Raw genomic sequence first — 21,877 nt, 5'->3', positions numbered from 1 at the left:
AGTTCGTCTCTGTGTCTGGATCCAGAATAGCCTGGCTTCCATCTTGTTTTAGGCGCTCTCCCCATCTCGGTAGAGTCCAGCCTTTTCAGAATTTGCGGTCTTGCCTCCTTTGTGCTTGGTGGACCTACCCAGGGCAGCTGACTTCATGAAGGTGTAAGCAGGCACCTTCATGTTCCTCTGACCTTTCTCTTGCATCTCTACCCCTCCTGGCTAGATGAAGCCCTGGGGGCAAGGCACCCTCTGCTGGTGGTCCTCACATGGTATATATCTGCCTGTGCTGGCACCCCCTTGCTCACAGCAGCCAGACACTCTGGGGGTCCTCCTTTGCCCCACTGTGGGCCCTTCCATACCCTCATCCCTCCAGACAATTGCAAATTCAAATTAGAGTGTCTGTGAGGGTTCAGGACATTTTCTACTTCTTAGGTAACCTTGATAACCCTAAGTGACCTTAGTGACATGGGTTAAAGATACCTCTTAGTTCTTTTCTCAGTTGAGTCCCAATTATCTCCAGTAGGAAATCTTCAAAACTTTTGGCATTTGGATGATGCCCTTTCCTAGTTTCTAATCTGGTACTCATTCCAGTCACTATCTGCCCCCCTTCCCCGCCCCCCCACTGCTCTTTCTCTCCCATTCTCCAGGTGGTTGTTATCTGGAAGGGGGAAGGAGGGAGAAAGCAAAGACCTGAGCTTATTAATTCAGTGCATTTGTCCAGAAGTCTAGATTTATAATTTTTTAGTGAGTGTGTAACATTGTTATTAATGTAAACACGATCATTTCCTGGTTAGTGAGCCTTTGGAGCTTTTCCAGGGTTCACTCTGTGTTCTTTGATCTGTTATGAACATCTTTGAACAGAACAATTTTGAGATTTTCCCTTTGAAGTTATTGCCCATAGTTGGCCTAAATTTAACTTTACAGCAAAGTCAACAGTCAGGAGTGTTCTGTTCAGTTTGTGCAGGGCACATTCATTCTTCAGGCATCTCCTGTGTGCCTGGCAGGAGGGAGGTCAATTAAGACAAGTCAGGTACAGTCTGTGCATTCAGAGAGCTCTCATTCTCCTGTAGCTGTCAGGATGCCTTGAGAGGCTTTGGCAAGCTCTTCTGAAACGAGATCATCATATTGCCCACACTCCTCTAATAGTATCAAAAAGAGAAATTAGAGTGTTTTAGCATGACTTGTTTTTATTAAGTCCATATTGGCCCCTAAGGTATACCACTTTCTTTCATAATCCCTATGTTTAATGTAATATAGAATTTTGCTGGTGACTAACGTTATTTTACTAATCTCTCTTGCGGCTGGCTGACCACACTGGTGGATCTTATAACTGAAATTCTTTGAACGAGGGCAGTTTCCAAAGTGGCCTGGTTATGTATTTCTCTTCCTAAGTAAAAAGGGGTGGTGGGGAGAAGAAATTCTCTTATAACTGAAACTGCATAGCAAGAATTGATATTTTGGAGCGTTGAGGAGTTTTCATGTATTTATCAACTATGTAGTTGTAACTCTCACAAAGGCTACTGTAGATATATCTATTGCTACAGGGAAATCATTAAGGAAGGTGTGGTTAAGGCACCAACTGTAACTCTAGGTGCAATTTTAATTTTCAGCAGTATTTATGGTCTACTGTGAACCCGGCCCCATAGTCTAAAGGGGATGCAGGAACAGTTGTAGACAAGTTGACTTTTTTTTTTTTTTTGAGTATTTTAATAGTGATATAGCGCCTACCATGTTCCAGGTGCTGTTCCAATTGCTCCATATGCTAACTAACTCAATCCCATTATACCCATTTTATAAATGAGGAAGCTGGGGCAATAGAGAGATTAAGGAATTTACTTAAGTCATGCTGCGAGTAAATAGTAGAACCGGGATTCAAAACTGGGCAGTCCGTCCAGGTTAGCCTCAGTTTTGTTGTCATTCAGCAGACGTTTATTGAGTAGCTTATATTGGCAAGAGATTGAGTTGGGTCATTTCTAAAACTCATTCATTCATCAGATACTTACTGAGTACCTACTATGTTCCAGAAGACACAGTCTCTGCTCTTGTGGAATTTACAGACTGGTGGGAAGTCAGACAGACAGATAACCAGTTAATATATAATACATTTTCAGACAGTGCTAAGTCCTATGATGAAAATAAAGGCAGGGAAGGGACTGGAAAATGATGGAGGGTGCAGGGATATTTTTAGATTTTTGTGGGCTGAGAACGCCTCTCTGAGTAGGTGTCATTTGAGCAGAAACCTGTTTGAGGAGAAGAGCCAGGCCAGTGGCAGTCGGAGGGGAGAGCAGTGTTCCAGGCAGCGTGAGCAGCAAGTATGAAGGCCCTGAGGTCCAGATAAGCCAAGGCCAGGTGTGTAGAGTAGGATGAGCTGGAGGGGAGTGGGGAGAACGTCTGGGATGAGGTCAGAGACTGTGATAAGATCATGTTGGCCCTTGTGGGTTGCGGGAGGGAGTCTGGATTTTATTTTGAATGTGTTTGGATGGATGTCTTTCAGAGTTCTGAGCAGGGGGGTAACATGTTTTGATTGACCTTTTCCAGGGAGCATTCTGGCTGCAGTAAGGAGGACTGACTCTAGGGCAGCAACAATGAAACAGGAGGCTTTTGTGTTGAGCCAAGGGATTCTCTCACTTCTCACGTTTTGTAATTCGTGTTAGTTGTAAAGGTGCTGCCCTCCCACAATACATGCTCTAGAACTCAGGTCTCAGTGAAGCAAACCCGCTACCGGAGGACTCTGAGGGTGGAGGAGCCTGGGTCGCTGAGTCCACCTGAGCCCCTGCCCTTTCCTCCTAAGATTTTTGTCTTTTCCCTCCATGTTTGTTTCTCGTGGGAACCATATCTTGAGGGGAGTTATCTGGGAGATAACTTGTATTAAGACCCTAAGGGAAAATGGAAGCATTCCTCGACTGGCTTTAAAAACAGAAGCTTCATGTTTACCCAAAAGGATTTATGGCCAGAGAATGGAGATGAGGGACAGTGTTGGGTTAGGGAAAGCCACACAAAGGGGATTCAGCTTGATAACACCCTTGAACTAGGAACCAGATACCTGAGCTCAACTCAGTAGAGTGATAACTGGCTTCCATACATTTGGATACAGAAGTTCTTCACCTTTTTGAGTCGGCTTTCTCATCAGTGGAGATAGTATCTGTCTGCTAACCTCACAAGGTTGAGGTTGACATAGAGGGCAGCGAAATAAGAATGTGGAAGCCCTGCGCACAGACGTGCCATGGAAATCGGAGATGGTAGCATCCCTTTTTAGGAAAGTCCAGGCATCCGTGGCTCATTAGCTATTCATATATGCTCAAATAATATTACGGGAAGCACCCTGTAGTAAGAGTGTGGGTATCTTCCCTGGTTTTGTAGTCCTAAAGCAAAGAATCTGCTGTGTGACAAGGTCTGGGTGACTCTCTCCTCCCCAGCCCCCGCTAACTGATTTGAGAATTAGTTCAGTTCCCTCTGTCTGGCCAAGACCTTTTAGACCTTTATGTGGGCCGTTCCTGGAGGGTTATTGGCTGAAGTCCCCAGAGCAAAGGTTAGGGGAGTTGAGGTTAGGGGAGTTGGCCTGGAGTCACTGGGAGACAGGCAAACAGATGGATGGGTAATTACACACACACACACACAAAGGTGAACAAGGCACAGTTACAGTTGTTGGACGCACAGTGCTTTATGGATAAGTTATATATATATAAATAAATGATTAAAACTGTGAAAATTGCTTCAGTGGAAGTATCTTCAAGGTATTGAGAAGGGAGTGACTAATTTTGTCAGGGGCTGGATCCAGGAAGGATTCTAGGAGGAGGGGGCATTTGAGCAGATTTCTATGAGATCCTTGGAGCCCTCTACATAAAAAAGAGGTGTGTGTGTGTGTGTGTGTGTGTGTGTGTGTGTGTGTGTGTGTGTGCGCGCGCGCTATGTAAGCAACGATGAGAAATATGAAACAGCATAGTGGGTTCCAGGATCAGTTCAGGCCAGATTGTGGAAAATTGCTGTCTGAGCTGATGCTGGCTTATCTGACTAAAGGTTTTGAATTCATTCTTTCTTTTGTGCAATGTTTAGCCATAGGTGATGGAGCCTTTTTGAGGCCCAGTGAGCTAGTGTTGTTAAAATGTAAGGGTGGGCCCCTCAGTGCCTAGCATGGTGCCTTGCCTGAGGTCAGTGTTTAAATATTTACTGAAATGATGAAGATGTGATGGTTGTCTCAGAGCTCCAGAGAAGCTGTCCCCTGGCTGATCCTTAGACCCTGGGATTTGGACACTGCATGCCCTCAGTGACATCAGTGTGCTGAGGAAGCAGGTCGTGGGATGCTGCTGTAGCTAGGTTCTATGGTCCACACGGAGAGCAGCTGCTGAGGGGCTTGCCTTCCCAGCTGACGAGACCCTGGGCTGAGAAGTGGAGGCGTGGGGTCCATTCCCATGAGTACCTTCTGTGAAATGGTACCCTTTCAGTAATTACAAAAGTATTTTTGACATTGCATAAGTAAGGATGTGATTAAATTATCTGTGGTCAGGGGGACAAAGGAAGGTACCTTTTTTGTTTAGTTTCCATCACCCACTGAGTTGGGTGACATTGCCCTTGACCCCAGACCATGCTTCCCTCTGCCTCATTCCATACTCTCTTTCCAGATGTGCCATCTTCATCTGGAGCTTATGGACATGACTGCTAGATTGACTTCTCATTTCCTGTATGTCCTCTTCTCTGGGGGCTAAGTCATCATATCCAGCCTGCACACAAGAAGAGATCATTCTGGGGAAAGACCCACGCCCAGCCTGTGATCTGATTACCCACAGGTCAGGAATGCAGAAAACATTCCTGACCAAGGCTGTTTGCTTAGTATCATGTCACTTTCTTGCCATATTCCTTAGTCTTTGCCTTCTAATGATTCCAAGGTGACATTCAGAGGCTTTCACATCTACTGCTAGACAGGGCTTTGTTCTCTTATCAAATCTTAAAGCCAGAAAAGGTAACTGGAAGACTGCATCTTTTTTGGATATTATAGGGACATAATTGATTCAAGTGGCTTCCTACTGAGGCCTAAGAAGAAAGAAGTCCATAAGTTTTTAATGTTTCCTTCCCTTTCTTTTCTGGTACTTGCTCCCCATGCCCCTTTTAAACTTTTTTATTGAGGAAAATTTTAAACACATACAGAAGAGGAGAGAATTTGTAGTGAACCTGCAAGTACCAGCTTCAACAGTGATCAGCTTTGGGGCATCTTGTATCATCTGTATCCCAACTACCCGACCTTAATTATTTTGAAGCAAATACCACACATCCTATCATCTCATCTATGAATACTTTAGTTATGTGTTACTAAAAGATGAAGACTTTGTAAGATCATAATACTTCCATTATCACACCTAATAATTCCTTCATGTCATCAAATAATTGATCAATATTCAAAATTTCCTGAATGTCTCAAAATCTTTTAACCCTGTGTTTTAATCAGGACCCACTGCAGTTGTTGATAGGTCTCTTAAGTTTCCTTACATCTATAGGTGCTCTTTCAAACTCTGTCTTTCTTTTTTCCTTACAATTTATTTATTTACTGAAGAAACTGGGTCTTTGGTTCTCTTTAGCTTCACAATGTGTAGATGCCGCTGATTGCATCCTCGCAGTATTTAACATGTTCCTCACTCTTCTGTATTGCCTATAAATTGGTGTTGTGTCTAGAGATTTGTTCAGGACTCATATCTAGTTTTTTGGCAAGCATACTTCATAGGTGGTGGTGTGAACTTATTCCAGGAGGCACATAATGTTTAGCTGTCTCTTTGTGATGGTTGATTAGGTTTTTAAATGTGTTGGATATTTAAGAGGGTTTTGGCCCCTTAATGTTTACCTGGGCCCAAGTGGTGGTCTTGAGAAAGTGGGGAAAAGAGAGAATGTGGTGTGTTCAGGAGTTTTCTCTCTGTCGAAGTCTGAAGATGGTGGTGGCTGTCATGTTCTCTGTCCCTGAACTGTTGGTTCCTGCAGCGCTTGCTGACACATGAATCCACAGGATTTGGTGTAGAGCATTGCCCGTCGTGTTTCTCTTGGTTGTAAAAGACTCGTTCACTTAAGAAATGGTAAGTAAGGAGAGGATCAGATTCTCTGAAAGTTGTTTTTGTATTTAGAGGTGTTTCTTGGTTTGGCTAAACCAGCCGCTGTTGCTGGTGTTCTCCAGGTGTGTGTTCTTAGCTACTTTGTAAGATGATTCTTTTCTTCCTTCAGGATCTCATTTTGCCCAACGGCGGTACTCCAGCAGGCCCTGCAAGTCCAGCTTCTTCATCTTCCCTTCTCAACAGACTACAACTTGATGATGACATCGATGGTGAGACCAGAGACCTCTTTGTCACGGTTGATGATCCCAAGAAGCATGTCTGTACGATGGAGACCTACATCACTTACAGGATCACCACGAAAGTAGGTCTTTTTATTATCGTCCACCTGCCTGGAGTGTCTTGGAGAATTGAAGTCCTACTGCCATGATTCCTGCCTTTCCTTTTTCCCTTCCTTTGTACAACTCTGTTCACCTTTATGACAATTGTGGATATAGCTTTTTGGGAGAGTGGATATATTCAGATACTACAGTTTTTCAAATGAAACTTTAAAACCCCGTACTTTCACTTATTTTCTATCATGATATTGTTTAACATGTTAATATCTCATTACTCTTGAAATTTATTAATCATTGTATCAACCTGAAGCTCTGTGATGAGAACATGATTATAATCTGGTGTAATTACTCTTTGTTTTTGTTTTTTTTTTAACATCTTTACTGGAGTATAATTGCTTTACAATGGTGTGTTAGTTTTTTATAACAAAGTGAATCAGCTATACGTATACACATATCCCCATATCTCCTCCCTCTTGCATCTCCCTCCCACCCTCCCTATCCCACCCCTCTAGGTGGTCACAGAGCACCGAGCTGATCTCCCTGTGCTATGTGGCTGCTTCCCACTAGCTATCTATTTTACATTTGGTAGTGTATATATGTCCATGCCACTCTCTCGCTTCGTCTCAGCTTACCCTTCCCCCTCCCCGTGTCCTCAAGTCCATTCTCTACGTCTGCATCTTTATTCCTGTCCTGCCCCTAGGTTCTTCAGAACCTTTTTTTTTTTTTTTTTTTTTAAGATTCCATATATATGTGTTAGCATACAGTATTTTTTTCTTTCTGACTTACTTCACTCTGTATGACAGACTCTAGGTCCATCCACCTCACTACAAATAACTCAATTTCGTTTCTTTTTATGGCTAATATTCCATTGTATATATGTGCCACATCTTCTTTATCCATTCGTCTGTTGATGGACACTTAGGTTGCTTCCATGTCCTGGCTATTGTAAGCAGAGCTGCAGTGAACATTGTGGTACATGACTCTTTTTGAATTATGGTTTTCTCAGGGTACATGCCCAGTAGTGGGATTGCTGGGTTGTATGGTAGTTCTATTTTTAGTTTTTTAAGGAACCTCCGTGCTGTTCTCCGTAGTGGCTGTATCAATTTACATTCCCACCAACAGTGCAGGAGGGTTCCCTTTTCTCCACACCCACTCCAGCATTTATTGTTTGTAGATTTTTTCATGATGTCCATTCTGACTGGTGTGAGGTGATACCTCATTGTAGTTTTGATTTGCATTTCTCTAATGATTAGTGATGTTGAGCATCCTTTCATGTGTTTGTTGACAATCTGTATATCTTCTTTGGAGGAATGTCTGTTTAGGTCTTCTGCCCATTTTTGGATTGGGTTGTTCGTTTTTTTGATATTGAGCTGCCTGAGCTGCTTGTAAATTTTGGAGATTAATCCTTTGTCAGTTGCTTCATTTGCAAATATTTTCTCCCATTCTGAGGGTTGTCTTTTCATCTTGCTTATGGTTTCCTTGGCTGTGCAAAAGCTTTTAAGTTTCATTAGGTCCCATTTGTTTATTATTGTTTTTATTTCCATTTCTCTAGGAGGTGGGTCAAATAGGATCTTGCTGTGATTTATGTCATAGAGTGTTCTGCCTATGTTTTCCTCTAAGAATTTTATAGTGTCTGGCCTTACATTTAGGTCTTTAATCCATTTTGAGTTTATTTTTGTGTATGGTGTTAGGGAGTGTTCTAATTTCATTCTTTTACATGTAGCTGTCCAGTTTTCCCAGCACCACTTATTGAAGAGGCTGTCTTTTCTCCATTGTATATTCTTGCCTCCCTTATCAAAAATAAGGTGACCATATGTGTTTCGGTTTATCTCTGGGCTTTCTATCCTTTTCCATTGATCTATATTTCTGTTTTTGTGCCAGTACCACAGTGTCTTGATTACTGTAGTTTTGTAGTATAGTCTGAAGTCAAGGAGCCTGATTCCTCCAGCTCCGTTTTTCTTTCTCAAGGTTGCTTTGGCTATTCGGGGTCTTGTGTGTTTCCATACAAATTGTGAAATTTTTTGTTCTAGTTCTCTGAAAAATGCCATTGGTAGTTTGATAGGGATTGCATTGAATCCATAGATTGCTTTGGGTCATATAGTCATTTTCACAATGTTGATTCTTCCAATCCAAGAACATGGTATATCTCTCCATCTGTTTGTATCATCTTTAATTTCTTTCATCAGTGTCTTATAGTTTTCTGCATACAGGTAGTTAGTCCTAATGTCAGGGAGAGGAGGAGTAAGAGAAGAGTGGGAACTAATATTTATTAACTTTCTGCCATGTACCACTATATTACTGCCTTGTCTTTTCCACACCTGGTTCACATTTGAAAATTTGTATGTGTGCACAGGCATATGCACTCACACAGTCTGCCCCTGTCTCTTTTGCCACTGGGTTGTATTTCTCAGCATTGCTAGGTGCTTAGATGTGTATTATATCCTCAGAGGTCCTCGGATGATATACATACTCCCATGAATCATTTCCAGTTACTTATTTTTTTCTCCCTAGGGTCAACTTATTTTATACCCTGTAGTCAGTGAAATGCAAAACATGTTTTTCTTGAATTTGTGCTCTAAACAGCTGAATGTCAAGGTGACCGCCTGGCACAGCAGTGCTCACCTGTCTTGACGCTTCCCCACCCCTGCTTGTCCTCCACCCTGCAGTTTCTCTCCCTGTCAGCGGATTCTCAGGCTGATGCCCGTGCTGCAGCTCACCACTCTGTCCTCTGCTGTCTCTCTGTCCTCACTTCCCCTTTCTCCATTGTGCTCTTATTTCTGTCTCTTTTCCTCTAAGTCAGATAATGTCTTAGGATAATCTTTCCAAGTTCCAATCCCACATTTTCACTTGGCTTCGGGGACAACACGTTAAGGGTGAACTTGTTGCAGGATTAAGTTTTACTTCTTACCGTGAATTCCACTTCTGATCTCAAACGAGAGTCCTTTTCTTTTCCTGTTTCAAACAGTGACACCAGGTTTAATACGTTGGTGATGCATCTGGAGCCTTTTTCCTGAGTGTTGTATTAAAGGACGTGTAGGGATGCATGGGGATGAGAGAGAGGACAGACGGGAACACAGGGTCCCAAACTCCTGATCTTGTCCCAGCACCCCACTCCTGCTGAGCTTTTCAAGCAAAGTTAATGGTCAGAGGACGAGGTTGTACAAATACTTACTTTATGACTTTGAGCTTTGACTCCCAGGCCTGATTCAGATTCCGGATGACAAAAGCTGGACAAAGTACAGAGCTGCTTTTGCCTGAGCTAAAATGAGCCTAGGGCTGAGAGCCAGTGCGGGGAAAGTGTTCCCCCCTGAGGTCTAAGTCGTGGCTATCTTCTCTCTCCAGTGGTGGGGAGAGGCCTTCTCAGGGCTGGCAGATCCTGGCAGTTTTCTCTGTAGGCTTCTAGAAAGTAACATCATAATAATAGCTAATTATTGAGCATTTACCATATGCTGTACTTTTTTTTTTTTTTTTGCAGTAGAAACCCTTTAAATTTTATTTTATGTAAGTAATATGTGCTCATTATAGAGAAATTAGAAAACTCAAGTAAGCTAAAACAATAAAATAAAAGAACACTTACAAGCTCACCAGCCAGAAATAATCATTTATAATTCTCTGAACTATTTGTCTCTATCCATTCACAAAAATGAGCATTTTACATGCAGCCAATTCACTTAGTACAACGCAAATGTCTTTCTCTGCTAGTAAATGCCAGTGAGCACACTGTTACGCCATCATCTCTAAGACTGTGGTAGTGTTCCGCCGTGTGGCTGAGCTGTGATTTGTTTTGTGCTAAGTGCTTTAGATATATCATCAGTTAATCCTCACACTCAAGGAAGTAGGTACTGGTGTATTCTTACTTTTGCGAATGAGGAAACTAAGACACGGCGATATTAAGAAAATTGCTCAAAGACATGCAACTAATACGTGTTAAAACTTGAACCCAGATCTGTCTTGTGCTGTGCTTTCAGAAGACATGGTTTTCAAGAAAGTACCCCGCACTGCCCCTCCCATCCCCCGCACCAGGACTGTCATCTACTACCATGGCCTGACTATTGGAATTGATGATGATGTGCAGGTAGACTGGAGGTTGGGGAAACAGAGAGCAGCCTTCAGCTCCCTTTGGAAGCCATCCTCCTCTTGGCTTTTATCCCATCGCCAGATAGTCATCTCCAAGGCTTATGCCCCAATTAATTCCTCTTTTCAGATGTCTCAGTGGTCAACGCAGGTAAATGCTGCTGAGGTCAAGTTATATGTAAGAATTACAAAGTGAATGTTAGATTTAACGATGAGAAGGTTATTGATGACTATGGTGAGAGCAGCTTCATTGGGGGGGTGGTACAGCAGCGTGCAGTGGGTTAGGATGAGTGGGAAGTAAGGAAAAGACATGGTGAGTGTTGGTAGTTTGGCAGTGAAAGTGAGTGAGAGAACAGTAGCTGGAGGGGGGGATGTGGCTTTGAGGGGGAGAGGCATTTTGTTTGTTTTTTAAGGGTGAAAGAGACTTGTTTAAGTGCCACGTGGCCATTGTTGGTGGAGAAGGAGACTGTGGGTTGAAGGCTGGAGAGTAGGATGCAAGCCTCTGAGGAGGTGGGCGGAGAGTGTCCCCGGCAGAAGTGGAGGGGAGGGAGTGGCCTCTGATGGGGGAGGCGTACTTTTTTCATTGTTTCTGGAAGAAGAAGGGAAGTGGTTTGTTTTTGTTTTTGTTTTGTGGCAGGACGTTGAGGGGTTCTTTGCTTATATCTGCAGTTTTCTCTATGAATAGATGATGAGGTCTTCGTTAAGAGTGAAAGGGGAGGTTTTGAAGTGGGGCTTAGAAGCTTTCAAAACTTCTACAGGCTTTGCATTAACTCACGGAGAGTCGACTAAGGAAGTATGGGGAAAATGGGAAGAGAGTCGACTAAGGAAGTATCAAGAGATTGCTTGACAGTGTTGAGGGTCCAGTTGTAGAATTTATTGCTTCAGTCAGTGTGTTTCCCTGATTTTGTTTTTCCTCCAGACTGTGCCTAAGTCTAGAAAAGCAGGCAGTAGGTGGTTGCATTTTTGCCAGAGTTGTATGAATGACAGTGTGGAAGGGGCATTTAGGATGTGGGCAAGTAAGATGCTGAAGTGATGGTTGGTGGAATTGATGCTGAGTAAGGAAGAAAGTAAAGACAGGAGTGGATGGATTGTCAAGAACTGTAGGTCCCGAGGCTGAAAAACCAGGGGTACTGGGAGATGGAAGAGTCTGAAATACAGGAGGTGCCGGTTAGAGAGGGAGATGTCTGAATTTCTGTGTGATGACAAAGTCTGTGGAGAGGCCGTGGCAATGGAGTGAGGTGTAGTTGGCTTAGAGGTGGGTGTTGTGTGTGGGAACCACCTGCGTCTTGAGGGCACCCAGATTATGAAGCCCAAGAACGAGGTGCTCTCGGGGGAATCAGGAGAAAGGCCAGAGGTGTCAGCAGATGACAGGTGTGAGGAGAGGTAGAGATGTCTATAACCTGATGGCATGAGCCTCAAAAGGATTTTCAGGGGTGGGAGGAGTGGTGTGGAGGGAGCAGGATGTCAACAGCAACTCTTGGTCTTGGTCTTAGAGGTTTGTGAAATGTAAGAACACCAGCAGCTTTCCACTTGATGGGACAGCAAGGGGGCTGTATTCTCAGGGGAGAGCCAGCTTTCAGAATTTGAGCAGGTTGAGGAACTACAGGACTTTATTACTTATGGGACTGGTGTTGCAGAGAGCTGGGTGGGAAGATCTGAGGAGGAGGAAATAAATGGAAGCTCGTTTCAGAAGAAGGAGGCCAGAAACCTCTTCAGCATCATTCTCAGGTGCTCTTAGAGCTACAGGGCTTTGAAAGAGAATGGGATTAGCTGGCTAATATTTGATAAGGGAAGAGGTTCTTTTTTGGGGGAGGGGGTTACTCAGACTTGTTAGGATCCAGCTGTGGCCTGGACGGATGGCGTTTCTGACAGAGACAAAGCCTCTCTAGAGTGAGCTGACTGTAAAATCAACTTTTCAGTTGACTGAAAATTCTTGGGAAAGGCTCCAGGCCATAGTCACTGGGCCCATCAGCTCCTAGGGAATAAAGAGGAGTTCTTTTGTGGGACGGTGGGGCCCAGGGGACTGGATGTGCTCCTAGGGGATTGATTTTACTGTGGCTCCGTGCTGGGTCTTCCAAAGTATTAAACTTAACAAAATTTGGCAGAGATGCCTAGAGATGACCAAAAAGATATTCACAGGGTGCAATGGTGAGAATGAATATTCTTCATTACAACTCTTGTGCTCGGTTACCTATTTGTAGATCTGACTTTAGGTGTGTACGAATGACCTTATGATCTTTGTGGGGCATTCTAGAGTATGGGAACACCGTAAGGAAGGACACAGAACAAAACTCTAAAGTGGTCGCCTCTGATTATGGAATTGTGGGTGTGCACTTTCTTTTTTATTGTTTTGTTTACCACAGATACTAGAAAACAGAGATAAACACTTATTAGTACTTTATTTTTCTTTCTAAGTCAGACCCTGAATTTCACAGAGGAGAATTTTACTACAGACTCATAATTGGGGTTTTATTGGCCTGCATATTTTATGAGCACTGTATGTCTTATAACAGACTAGATTTCTTTCCAGAAATATACAGTAATGTCTGTGGCCCAATTTTAACAAGTGTGCAGAATTCCAAGGTGAGTGCGTTTTGCTAGCCTCGTTCCCAGCTCTACTTTTTCTCTCTGTCCTTGTTTTTCTTTATCTTGCTCACCTACTTCTAATTTATGTCATTTGATCATATTCCACGTATCACTCTATCTTTTCTAGAACAAGTGGTGGTAAAAATAAGTAAAATAATTATCAGGTCAGAGAGTGTGAGCATCCTTCTCTTTCATGATGGTTTCTTTTTTATGTTATTGTTTTCCAAAGCATCAAACAAATTTTACTGATTTATTAAATCCCCTGTCCTTAAAGGAGCTGTTTTAAAAAATGAGTTTTTTGTGTATGTGACTATAAGTATTGTATAAGAACGTTAGAAAGTTTGGAAATAAAGTTGAATGTAAAGTTGTCATCATAAGTCCCAGATTTTTCTTCTAACTTTTTAAAAAATTTATTTATTTATTTATTTATTTATTTATGGCTGTGTTGGTTCTTTGTTTCTGTGCGAGGGCTTTCTCTAGTTGCGGCAAGTGGGGGCCACTCTTCATTGCGGTGCGCGGCCTCTCACTATCGCGGCCTCTCTTGTTGCGGAGCACAGGCTCCAGACGCGCAGGCTCAGTAATTGTGGCTCACGGGCCTAGTTGCTCCGCGGCACGTGGGATCTTCCCAGACCAGAGCTCGAACCGGTGTCCCCTGCATTGGCAGGCAGATTCTCAACCACTGCGCCACCAGGGAAGCCCCTCTTCTAACTTTTTATGTCGAAAATTTCAACACAATGAAATCATAAAACATGTATAATTAATTTTGTATCCTGCTGTTTTTTCTTAAAACTATTACTGAAGCATTTTTGTCATTAAAAATGTTTTACAGACATGATTACTGATAACCATAGAATAAATATACCATAATTTCCCCTACTGTTTTTTATTGTTGGACATTTAGGTTGCTTTGAATTTGTTATTTTAAATAATATTGCAGTGAACATCATTATACAGGTATCTTTGCCACAGTTTAAACATTGTTTTCTAATGATAGATTCCTAGGAGTAGCATAGCAACAATTTTATATATATATATATATATATATATATATATATATATATATATATATATATACACACACACACACGTATGCCATAAATAAAGGAGATAATTCAGGTGAATATTTTCAAAAGCTTGCAGTGAGGACAGACTTATCAATGACACTAAAAGTAGCAACCATAAAGGGAAAAAATGGATGAATTTGACTATATAACAATTTTAAAATTCTGTATAATAAAAGCCATTTGGCAATTATGATAGGTAGATTGCTATAAAGAGCTTTCACAAGTGGAAAAGACTAGACTCAAATATAAAAAAAGACTTCTTACAAAAGAAGAAAAAGATACAGCCAACAAACACTTGATGTTCAACAACAACAGTCACGAAAGAAACAAAAATAAAACAAAGATGACATGTTATTTTTCAGTTATACTTCCATTGAAGATAACCAGTATTGAGACTATATGCTAAGAATATAAATCAGTCTATAACTGGAAACAATTTGTCGATTAAAGATACGTATACTCTTTCATCTTTCATGTATATTCTTTCGTAATTTCAAGAGGATTATCAGTGATGTTTACCGTAGTATGGTTTATTGATCGAAAAATTGGTAACAACCTAAATGGGGATTTGGTTTAATTATGGTATATCCATGTGTGTTAAAGATGATTATGTAGATCTGAACTTACTGACACAGAAAGATGTCCAAGATATATTAAAGAGACATAGGAAATTATGAGTGACTGTGCATAGAAAAACACATGGAAAGATATAAACCATAATATTAATTGCATTTATCTCCATTTAGAGGGATTATGGCTGATCTTTTATTTTTTATTTCTTTAATTTTCCTGAAGTTTTTAAATAAGTGTGTCTAACCTAAATAAATAGAAGGAAAAAAAAAGCAGTTGTTCGAAAGTAAAATTGGTTACAGCAGAAACAAAACTTGTGTTTTATCATACATACTGCTTTTTGTAGTTACCAAAGATTGATTTCAAAGTTAGAGTAGAAATGTTACATAGACTATAATTTAATGAAGTGGTTTTGCAAGCCATAGTAAAGAGGAACAACCAGTGGATATCATGTGACAGAAGAGGGCAGAAAGTAGAGCCCTCTATTAGTTCTGTTTACAGTGAAAGTGAGTTGCATTGATTTGTCACCCTTCAAAATAGACCTTTCCTGAGCCCATAATCATCGACAAGTCCCCAGACAGAATCTGCTGGGGGACTCCGTGCGGTCTTGAGGAATGTCCCTTCCAAACTGCCTTCTTACTGTTGAGGAAACTGAGGCTCCGGGAGGCTTGGTGGCATCTCAGGGATGCTAGGACTGCTCATGCCCCTGCCTCAGGAGGAGTGCCAGGCTACTGCTGCCAATATTTCTGCCACCCTTATGCCTAAAGATTCATCAGTAGTGATTTGGATTTAACTATTCTATTTATTTTTTTCCTTCTCTCTGCCTCTCTCTCTCTCTCTCTCTCTGTCTCTCTCTCTCTAGTTCTAAAATGCTAATTCCATTGGGGAGTCTTCTAATAAATCACAAATGCCTAAATTAAACAAATTTCCCCATGTCTTCCCACCCCTACCCCTGCATCATACGGGAAGGTTGTGTTTCATGGGCGTATGCCGGTGTGTGAAACTTTGAAAAGGGGAGAAGAGGCAGAAAGAGTTAGTTGCGGTTTAGTCCAAGACTGAGTCCTTTAACTGCACAGTTTTGCTCAGACCGTGAGCCTGGCTTCTGGGAAGGATGAAATCATAATTTTTGATGCCAAAGCTGTTCACTGGCTGCTGCTTTGATGGATGACTCTTGTTCATGTGTTTTTTTGTTTTTTGTTTTTTTTTAAGTTACTGTCCTTTTAAAACATTAATTTTTTGGCTGCATTGGGTCTTCGTTGCTGTGCGCGGGCTTTCTCTAGTTGTGGCGAGTGGGGGCTACTCTTTGCTGTGGTGCGCGGGCTTCTCGTTGCCGTGGCTTCTTTTGTTGCGGAGCACGGGCTGTAGGCACGCGGGCTTCAGTAGTTGTGTCACATGGGCTCTAGAGTGCAGGCTCAGCAGTTGTGGCGCACGGGCTTAGTTGCTCCGCGGCATGTGGGATCTTCCTGGACCAGGGATTGAACTCGTGTTCCCTGCGTTGGCAGGCAGATTCTTAACCACTGCACCACAAGGGAAGTCCCTTGTTCATGTGTTTTTAAGATTTTCTTGGTTCCATGGATTTAAACAGACTTTTGGCTTGAAAGATTTCAATAAATTTATAAAATGTAGTTTGAACCATTTTTGTCTTGTGCTTTAACCTCTGAGAACTGTGACCGTCGTATAGTCGGTAGGTACCCTCACAGGGAAAAATGGCTTATCTGAGACATAATTTTGGTTTGGACAAATTAATGTATAAAAATCCTGCTTTGGTATAAATTAATTTTATTTAATATTGGTTTTTGTTATCAAAGTGTTGCAATCATATTTCAGAAAACTTAAATTCAGGGAATTTTTTTTTTTTGCAATACAATGATAATTTACTATTATTTCCTTCTAGATTTAAAAAATCATCTAAAATACAATATAGTTTCAAGCTTATGGTCCTGGCAGAATATGGAAGAGTGGGCAAAACCTTTTCTGTTTTCATCTAGTCTGGTTCCTAAATGAGCAGGTGATCTGTTATCTCTACTTTTTGTTTGTTTCCCCTCTGCCTTTGGCAAAACTTGTCAGCATATTTAGCAGAAGGTGGAGACTTTTTTTTTTTTTTAACAGATTCACAGATTTGGATTCAGTAGCAATATCCTCAGGGGAATTATTCTGCTAAAAGCAATTCTCAGAGTTAAACTTGGAGGAAATGAATCAAATGTTTCTAAGGACAATTCTGAGGGATAGTTCCATTTCCTGAGATAGGGGGAAATGAAACCTCAACATTTTCATTCTAGATCCTTGAAATTTTTAACTGGACCCCGTGGCCCGGACTTGTCATTCCGTGTTGGTAAGCCCTGCCATTTGGCTGGTGCGTTTGGTGGAAGAAAAGTGTGTTCTTGCCCAGGTTATTCAAAGAGAGCTTTTTTCCTTCCATTCTGCCAAGGTATGCTACTCTTCCCTTACCCTGATTTTGTTCCACTGTCCTCATTTGCAGAGTACTCGGGTGGAGTTTGACCTGCCAGAATATTCTGTTCGTCGAAGATACCAGGATTTTGACTGGTTGAGGAACAAACTGGAAGAATCCCAGCCCACTCATCTCATTCCCGTAGGTACTAAGTCAGTACAGCTTGTTACTCACTTTTCCTGCATTCTCTTTCCTGACGGTGTTCACTCAGCTCTCACCCTTTAAACTATGGACGAACTCTACCTTACATTTCATACCAGATTCACCCATCAAATGTACATTTTATGGATGCTGTATAATACAGTTCACCTTTTGGGTTTTGATTTCTGATTTGCTATACAGTATGCTTGTTTCTTGGGTGGGTTGGGATAGATTTTCACTTTTATTATAACAATTTTTTGAGGTACGGAGAGTCCTAATTCTCATTTGCTGCCTCCTTAAAGACTGTTTCACCCTTCCTAGACTCCATTCTTGCGGTTTGGATAGCTGCCCCCAGGTGGAGAAAGATGTCTCAGATTACAGCTGGCTGGGCTTTCTTTAGACATGGGTAATTCTGAGAGCAGGAATCTAGCACACAATCCACTCAACCACAGTTATTCCTTTAAGAAAACAAACCAAAAGCCAGTTGACTCTATTTATTGAAGAAGCATACTATTTATTTGTTATTTTAGCTGCACATTTTAAAAAACAAGACTAGAGCAAATAAAATTTAAAAGACTACTTAAAATCAACAAATGTATTGAGTACTTCTCTACTTTTTTTAAAAATATAAATAACTGTTTAGACCTCAGATGTTTCTTGGGCTTTGGGGCTTTAGGGCAATTTGGGTCATAAAACTCTTCAGCAGGGCTTTATCTTTCAGTAAAAACCTTGGCTGGATAACTTCTTAGCACTGCCAGTTTTCCTACTACCACTGCATCTTCCAGTCTTCCCCTCATGGTTGGAAAAGGCTGAATATGCTGTGAACGCACTAGCAGTTTTCTTAGTTTTCAAGACAAAAGTGGCCATGTTGCTAGTACTGTGATGGGAATGATGGGTCTTGCCTGGGGCTCCATTCTTTCTCAGGGAAACCACCGCCCCCGCCCCCCACCCCCCAATCTATTCCCTCTGCTCTCCAGGCCTGAAGTTTTGCTTTTCTGTCTTCTAATCACTTAAAAACATGCCAAAAAAGAAACTATAGTTTTAACCAGTTGGAACTATTCGTTAAAATCTTAATTTGGCAAAACTGGCAGCTAGTGAATTTTTTAAAAACAGACTTTTATTTTAGAACAGTATTAGATTTACAGAATTATTGCAAAGATAGTACAGCAAATTCTCACAGACCCCACACCCAGTTTTGCTTATTAGTATGGCGCATTTGTCACAAATAATCAACCAGTAATGATACATTATTTTTGACTAAAAGTCCTTTATTCAGATTTCCTCATTTTTTGCCTAATGTCCTTTTCCTGTTCCAGGATCCCATCCAGGGTAACACATTACATTTAGTTGTCATGTCTACTTGGTCCCAGGCTCCTCTTGACTGTGACAGTTTCTCAGGCTTTCCTGGTTTTTGATGACCTTGACAGCTTTGAGGAGTACCAGGCAGGCATTTTGTAGAATGTCCCTTCGTTGAGATTTGTCTGATGTTTTTCTCATAGTTAGCCTGGGGTGATGTGTTTTGAGGAGGAAAAGCACAGGGGTAAAGTACCATTCTCATTACATCATATAAGGGGTATATACTATCATCTACAGTATTTATCACTGTTGATGTTAACCTTGATTACCTGACTTGAGATAGTGCTTATCAGGTTTTTCCACTGTACAGTTACTCTTTTTTCTCTCCCTCTCCATACTGTACTGGAAGGAAGTTGCTCTTTATGTGTAGCCCACACTATGCATAAGGGGAGTTATGCACCACTTCCTGGCAACTAGGAGTTCATGAAGTTTGGTACTTAAAGACCAAAGGTTAGACAGCGACACCTGCTGGTGAAACATAGTAGACTCATGCATAGACACTGAAGCCAGAACTGAGAGAATGGAAGTCTCCAGAATGCCCAAGGTGGATCCAGAGTATCTTTAAGTCTGGTTTCCTGTGGTCTGGGTAAAAGCAGTGAGTAGAAGCATCTAGAGACTTAAATTTCTTCATAAATTCTTAGTGCATATCTGCGGTGGAGAGAGATTTAATGTAGGAGAGCATCTCTGACTTAAATATGAAAGTCAGACTGCAAACAAACTTTTTTTCCCCCCCAAAGAAATTCGTCTTACAGCAGCTTTGCTGGGAGGTGTCTGTTATTAATAATCGACTTTGGTCCTTTTACTAGGCCTTTTTTACTGCCCTTGGGAAGGTGAAGGGTAATAAGATAGACAAGGGACTCCTGCCCAGGGGAGTTAACTATCAGATGGAGACCCAGTAAACATGTAACATAATTATTGTTTAAATTTTCATTTCTTTTTTTTTTAAAAGCTTTATTGAGGTATAATTCAGTATACCATACAATTCACCCACGTGAAATGTACAAGTCAAGGGCTTTTGGTGTATTCATAGAGCTGTGTAACCATCAGCACAATCAGTTTTAGAACCGTTTCATCACCCCCAAAAGAAACCTCTTATTTCTTGCCTGTTGCTTCCAAATCCTCTATCTTCCCCATTGCCTGGCAACCACTACTCTACGTGTCTCTATAGATGTGCCTGTTCTGGACATTTCATGTAAGTAGAATCATACACAATGGCCTTTTGTGACTGGGTTTTTTTTTCGTAGCATAATGTTTTCTGGGTTCATTCATGTCGTAGCACATGTCAGTGCTTTGTTTTTATTGTCAAGTAACATTCCATTCTATGGATATATCGTATTTTGTCTGTCCATTCACCTTTGATGAACATTTGGGTTGTTTCCACTTTTTGGCTGTTATGAGTAATGCTGCTATGAACATCCATGTGCAAGCTTTTTTTTTTTTTTTTTTTTTAATACTTTATTTATTTATTTAATTTATTTATTTATGACTGTGTTGGGTCTCTTAGTTTTCGTGTGAGGGCTTTCTCTAGTTGCGGCAAGTGGGGGCCACTCTTCATCGCGGTGCGGGGGCCGCTCTTCATCGCGGTGCGCGGGCCTTTCGCCATCGCGGCCCCTCCCGTTGCGGGGCACAGGCTCCAGACGCGCAGGCTCAGTAGTTGTGGCTCACGGGCCTAGTTGCTCCGCGGCATGTGGGATCTTCCCAGACCAGGGCTCGAACCCGTGTCCCCTGCATTAGCAGGCAGATTCTCAACCACTGCGCCACCAGGGAAGCCCCATGTGCAAGCTTTTGTGTGGACATATGTTTTCATTTTTCTTGGGTGTATACCTAGGAATATAATTGCTGAATCATGTATAACTCTATATTTAACCTTTTGAGGAACTGCCGGACTGTTTTCCAAAGTGGCTGCATCGTTTTACATACACACCAGCTGTGTATGAGGGTTCCACTTTCTCCACGTCTGCATCAACACCCGTTATTATCTTTCCTTTTGATAATAGCCACCCTAGTGGGTATGAAATGGTATCTCTTTGTGGTTTTGATTTGCATTTCCCTGACAGCTAATGATGTTGATTTTTTTTTTTAAATGTACCTTTATTATCTTCCTTGGAGAAATATCTGTTCAGATCCTTTGCCCATTTTAAAATTGGGTTGTTGTCTTTTTATTGTTGAGTTAAAATGGTTCTTTATGTAATCTAGATACTAATCTCTTCTCAGATATATGATTTGCAAAATCTTTCTCCTGTTTAACGTGTTGTCTCTTTCTTTTCTTTTTTTTTTTTTAATTTTTTTTTTTTTTAAATGATATTCTTGTCTGCTTACATTCTTTTTCTTTATGTATGTATGTATGTATGTATGTATGGCTGTGTTGGGTCTTCGTTTCTGTGCGAGGGCTTTCTCTAGTTGCAGCGAGCGGGGGCCGCTCTTCATCGCGGTGCGTGGGCCTCTCACTATCGTGGCCTCTTGTTGCCGCGCACAGGCTCCAAATGCGCAGGCTCAGTAGTTGTGGCTCACGGGCCGAGTTGCTCCGCAGCATGTGGGATCTTCCCAGACCAGGGCTCGAACCTGCGTCCTCTGCATTGGCAGGCAGATTCTCAACCACTGCGCCACCAGGGAAGCCCTCTTTATTTTCTTGATGGTGTCCTGTGGAGTACAAAGTTTTAAAATCTTTATGAAGTCCACTTTACCTATTTTTTCTTTGTTTGCTTGTGCTTTTGGTGTTTTAGCTAAGAAACCGTTGCTTAATCCTAGGTCATAAAGATTTACACCTATGTTGTCTTCTAAAACTCTTTTTTAAAATAATTTATTTATTTTTGTCTGCGTTGGGTCTTCGTTGCTACACGCGGGCTTTCTCTAGTTGCGGCGAGCGGGGGCTACTCTTCATTGCGGTGCATGGGCTTCTCATTGCGGTGGCTTCTCTTTGTTGCGGAGCATGGGCCCTAAGCACACGGATCCAGTAGTTGTGGCTCATGGGCTCAGTAGCTGTGGCTCACAGGCTCAGTAGTTGTGGCACACAGGCTTAGCTGCTCTGCGGCATGTGGGATCTTCCCGGACCAGGGCTCGAACCCGTGTCCCCTGCAATGGCAGGCGGATTCTTAACCACTGTGCCACCAGGGAAGTCCCTTCTAAAATTTTTATAATTTTAGCTTTTAGAAAATTTAGGTCTTTAATCCATTTTGAGTTTGTTCTTATACAGTTAGTTTTCATTTCTTTAACCAGTGAAGAGCTACATGTCTTCTTATGACTTTATTGAATGTTGGCATTTCTTTAATGAATTGCCTC

The 21,877-nt window shown here is 41.7% G+C and overlaps 1 protein-coding gene across 6 annotated transcripts in view; it reads left to right on the top strand.

Annotated features, from left to right (window-relative positions):
- Positions 1-21,877, top strand: part of SNX30 (sorting nexin family member 30) — a 127,026-nt gene that overhangs the window by 47,417 nt on the left and 57,732 nt on the right. For all 6 annotated transcript variants that reach the window (XR_014265653.1, XR_014265654.1, XR_014265655.1 and 3 more), the window contains exons 2-3: positions 6,193-6,384; positions 17,132-17,242. Coding sequence is in view for 2 of the 6 variants with exons in the window: in XM_082469202.1 (XP_082325328.1) it covers positions 6,193-6,384; positions 17,132-17,242 (303 nt within the window). In the remaining 4 variants the exon portion in view is untranslated. The remainder of the gene's footprint in view (positions 1-6,192; positions 6,385-17,131; positions 17,243-21,877) is intronic.

This window comes from Balaenoptera physalus (genome assembly GCF_965194825.1).
Source record: "Balaenoptera physalus genome assembly, chromosome: 7".
Taxonomy (NCBI): domain Eukaryota; kingdom Metazoa; phylum Chordata; class Mammalia; order Artiodactyla; family Balaenopteridae; genus Balaenoptera; species Balaenoptera physalus.
This window is presented reverse-complemented; position numbering and strand designations above follow the sequence as displayed.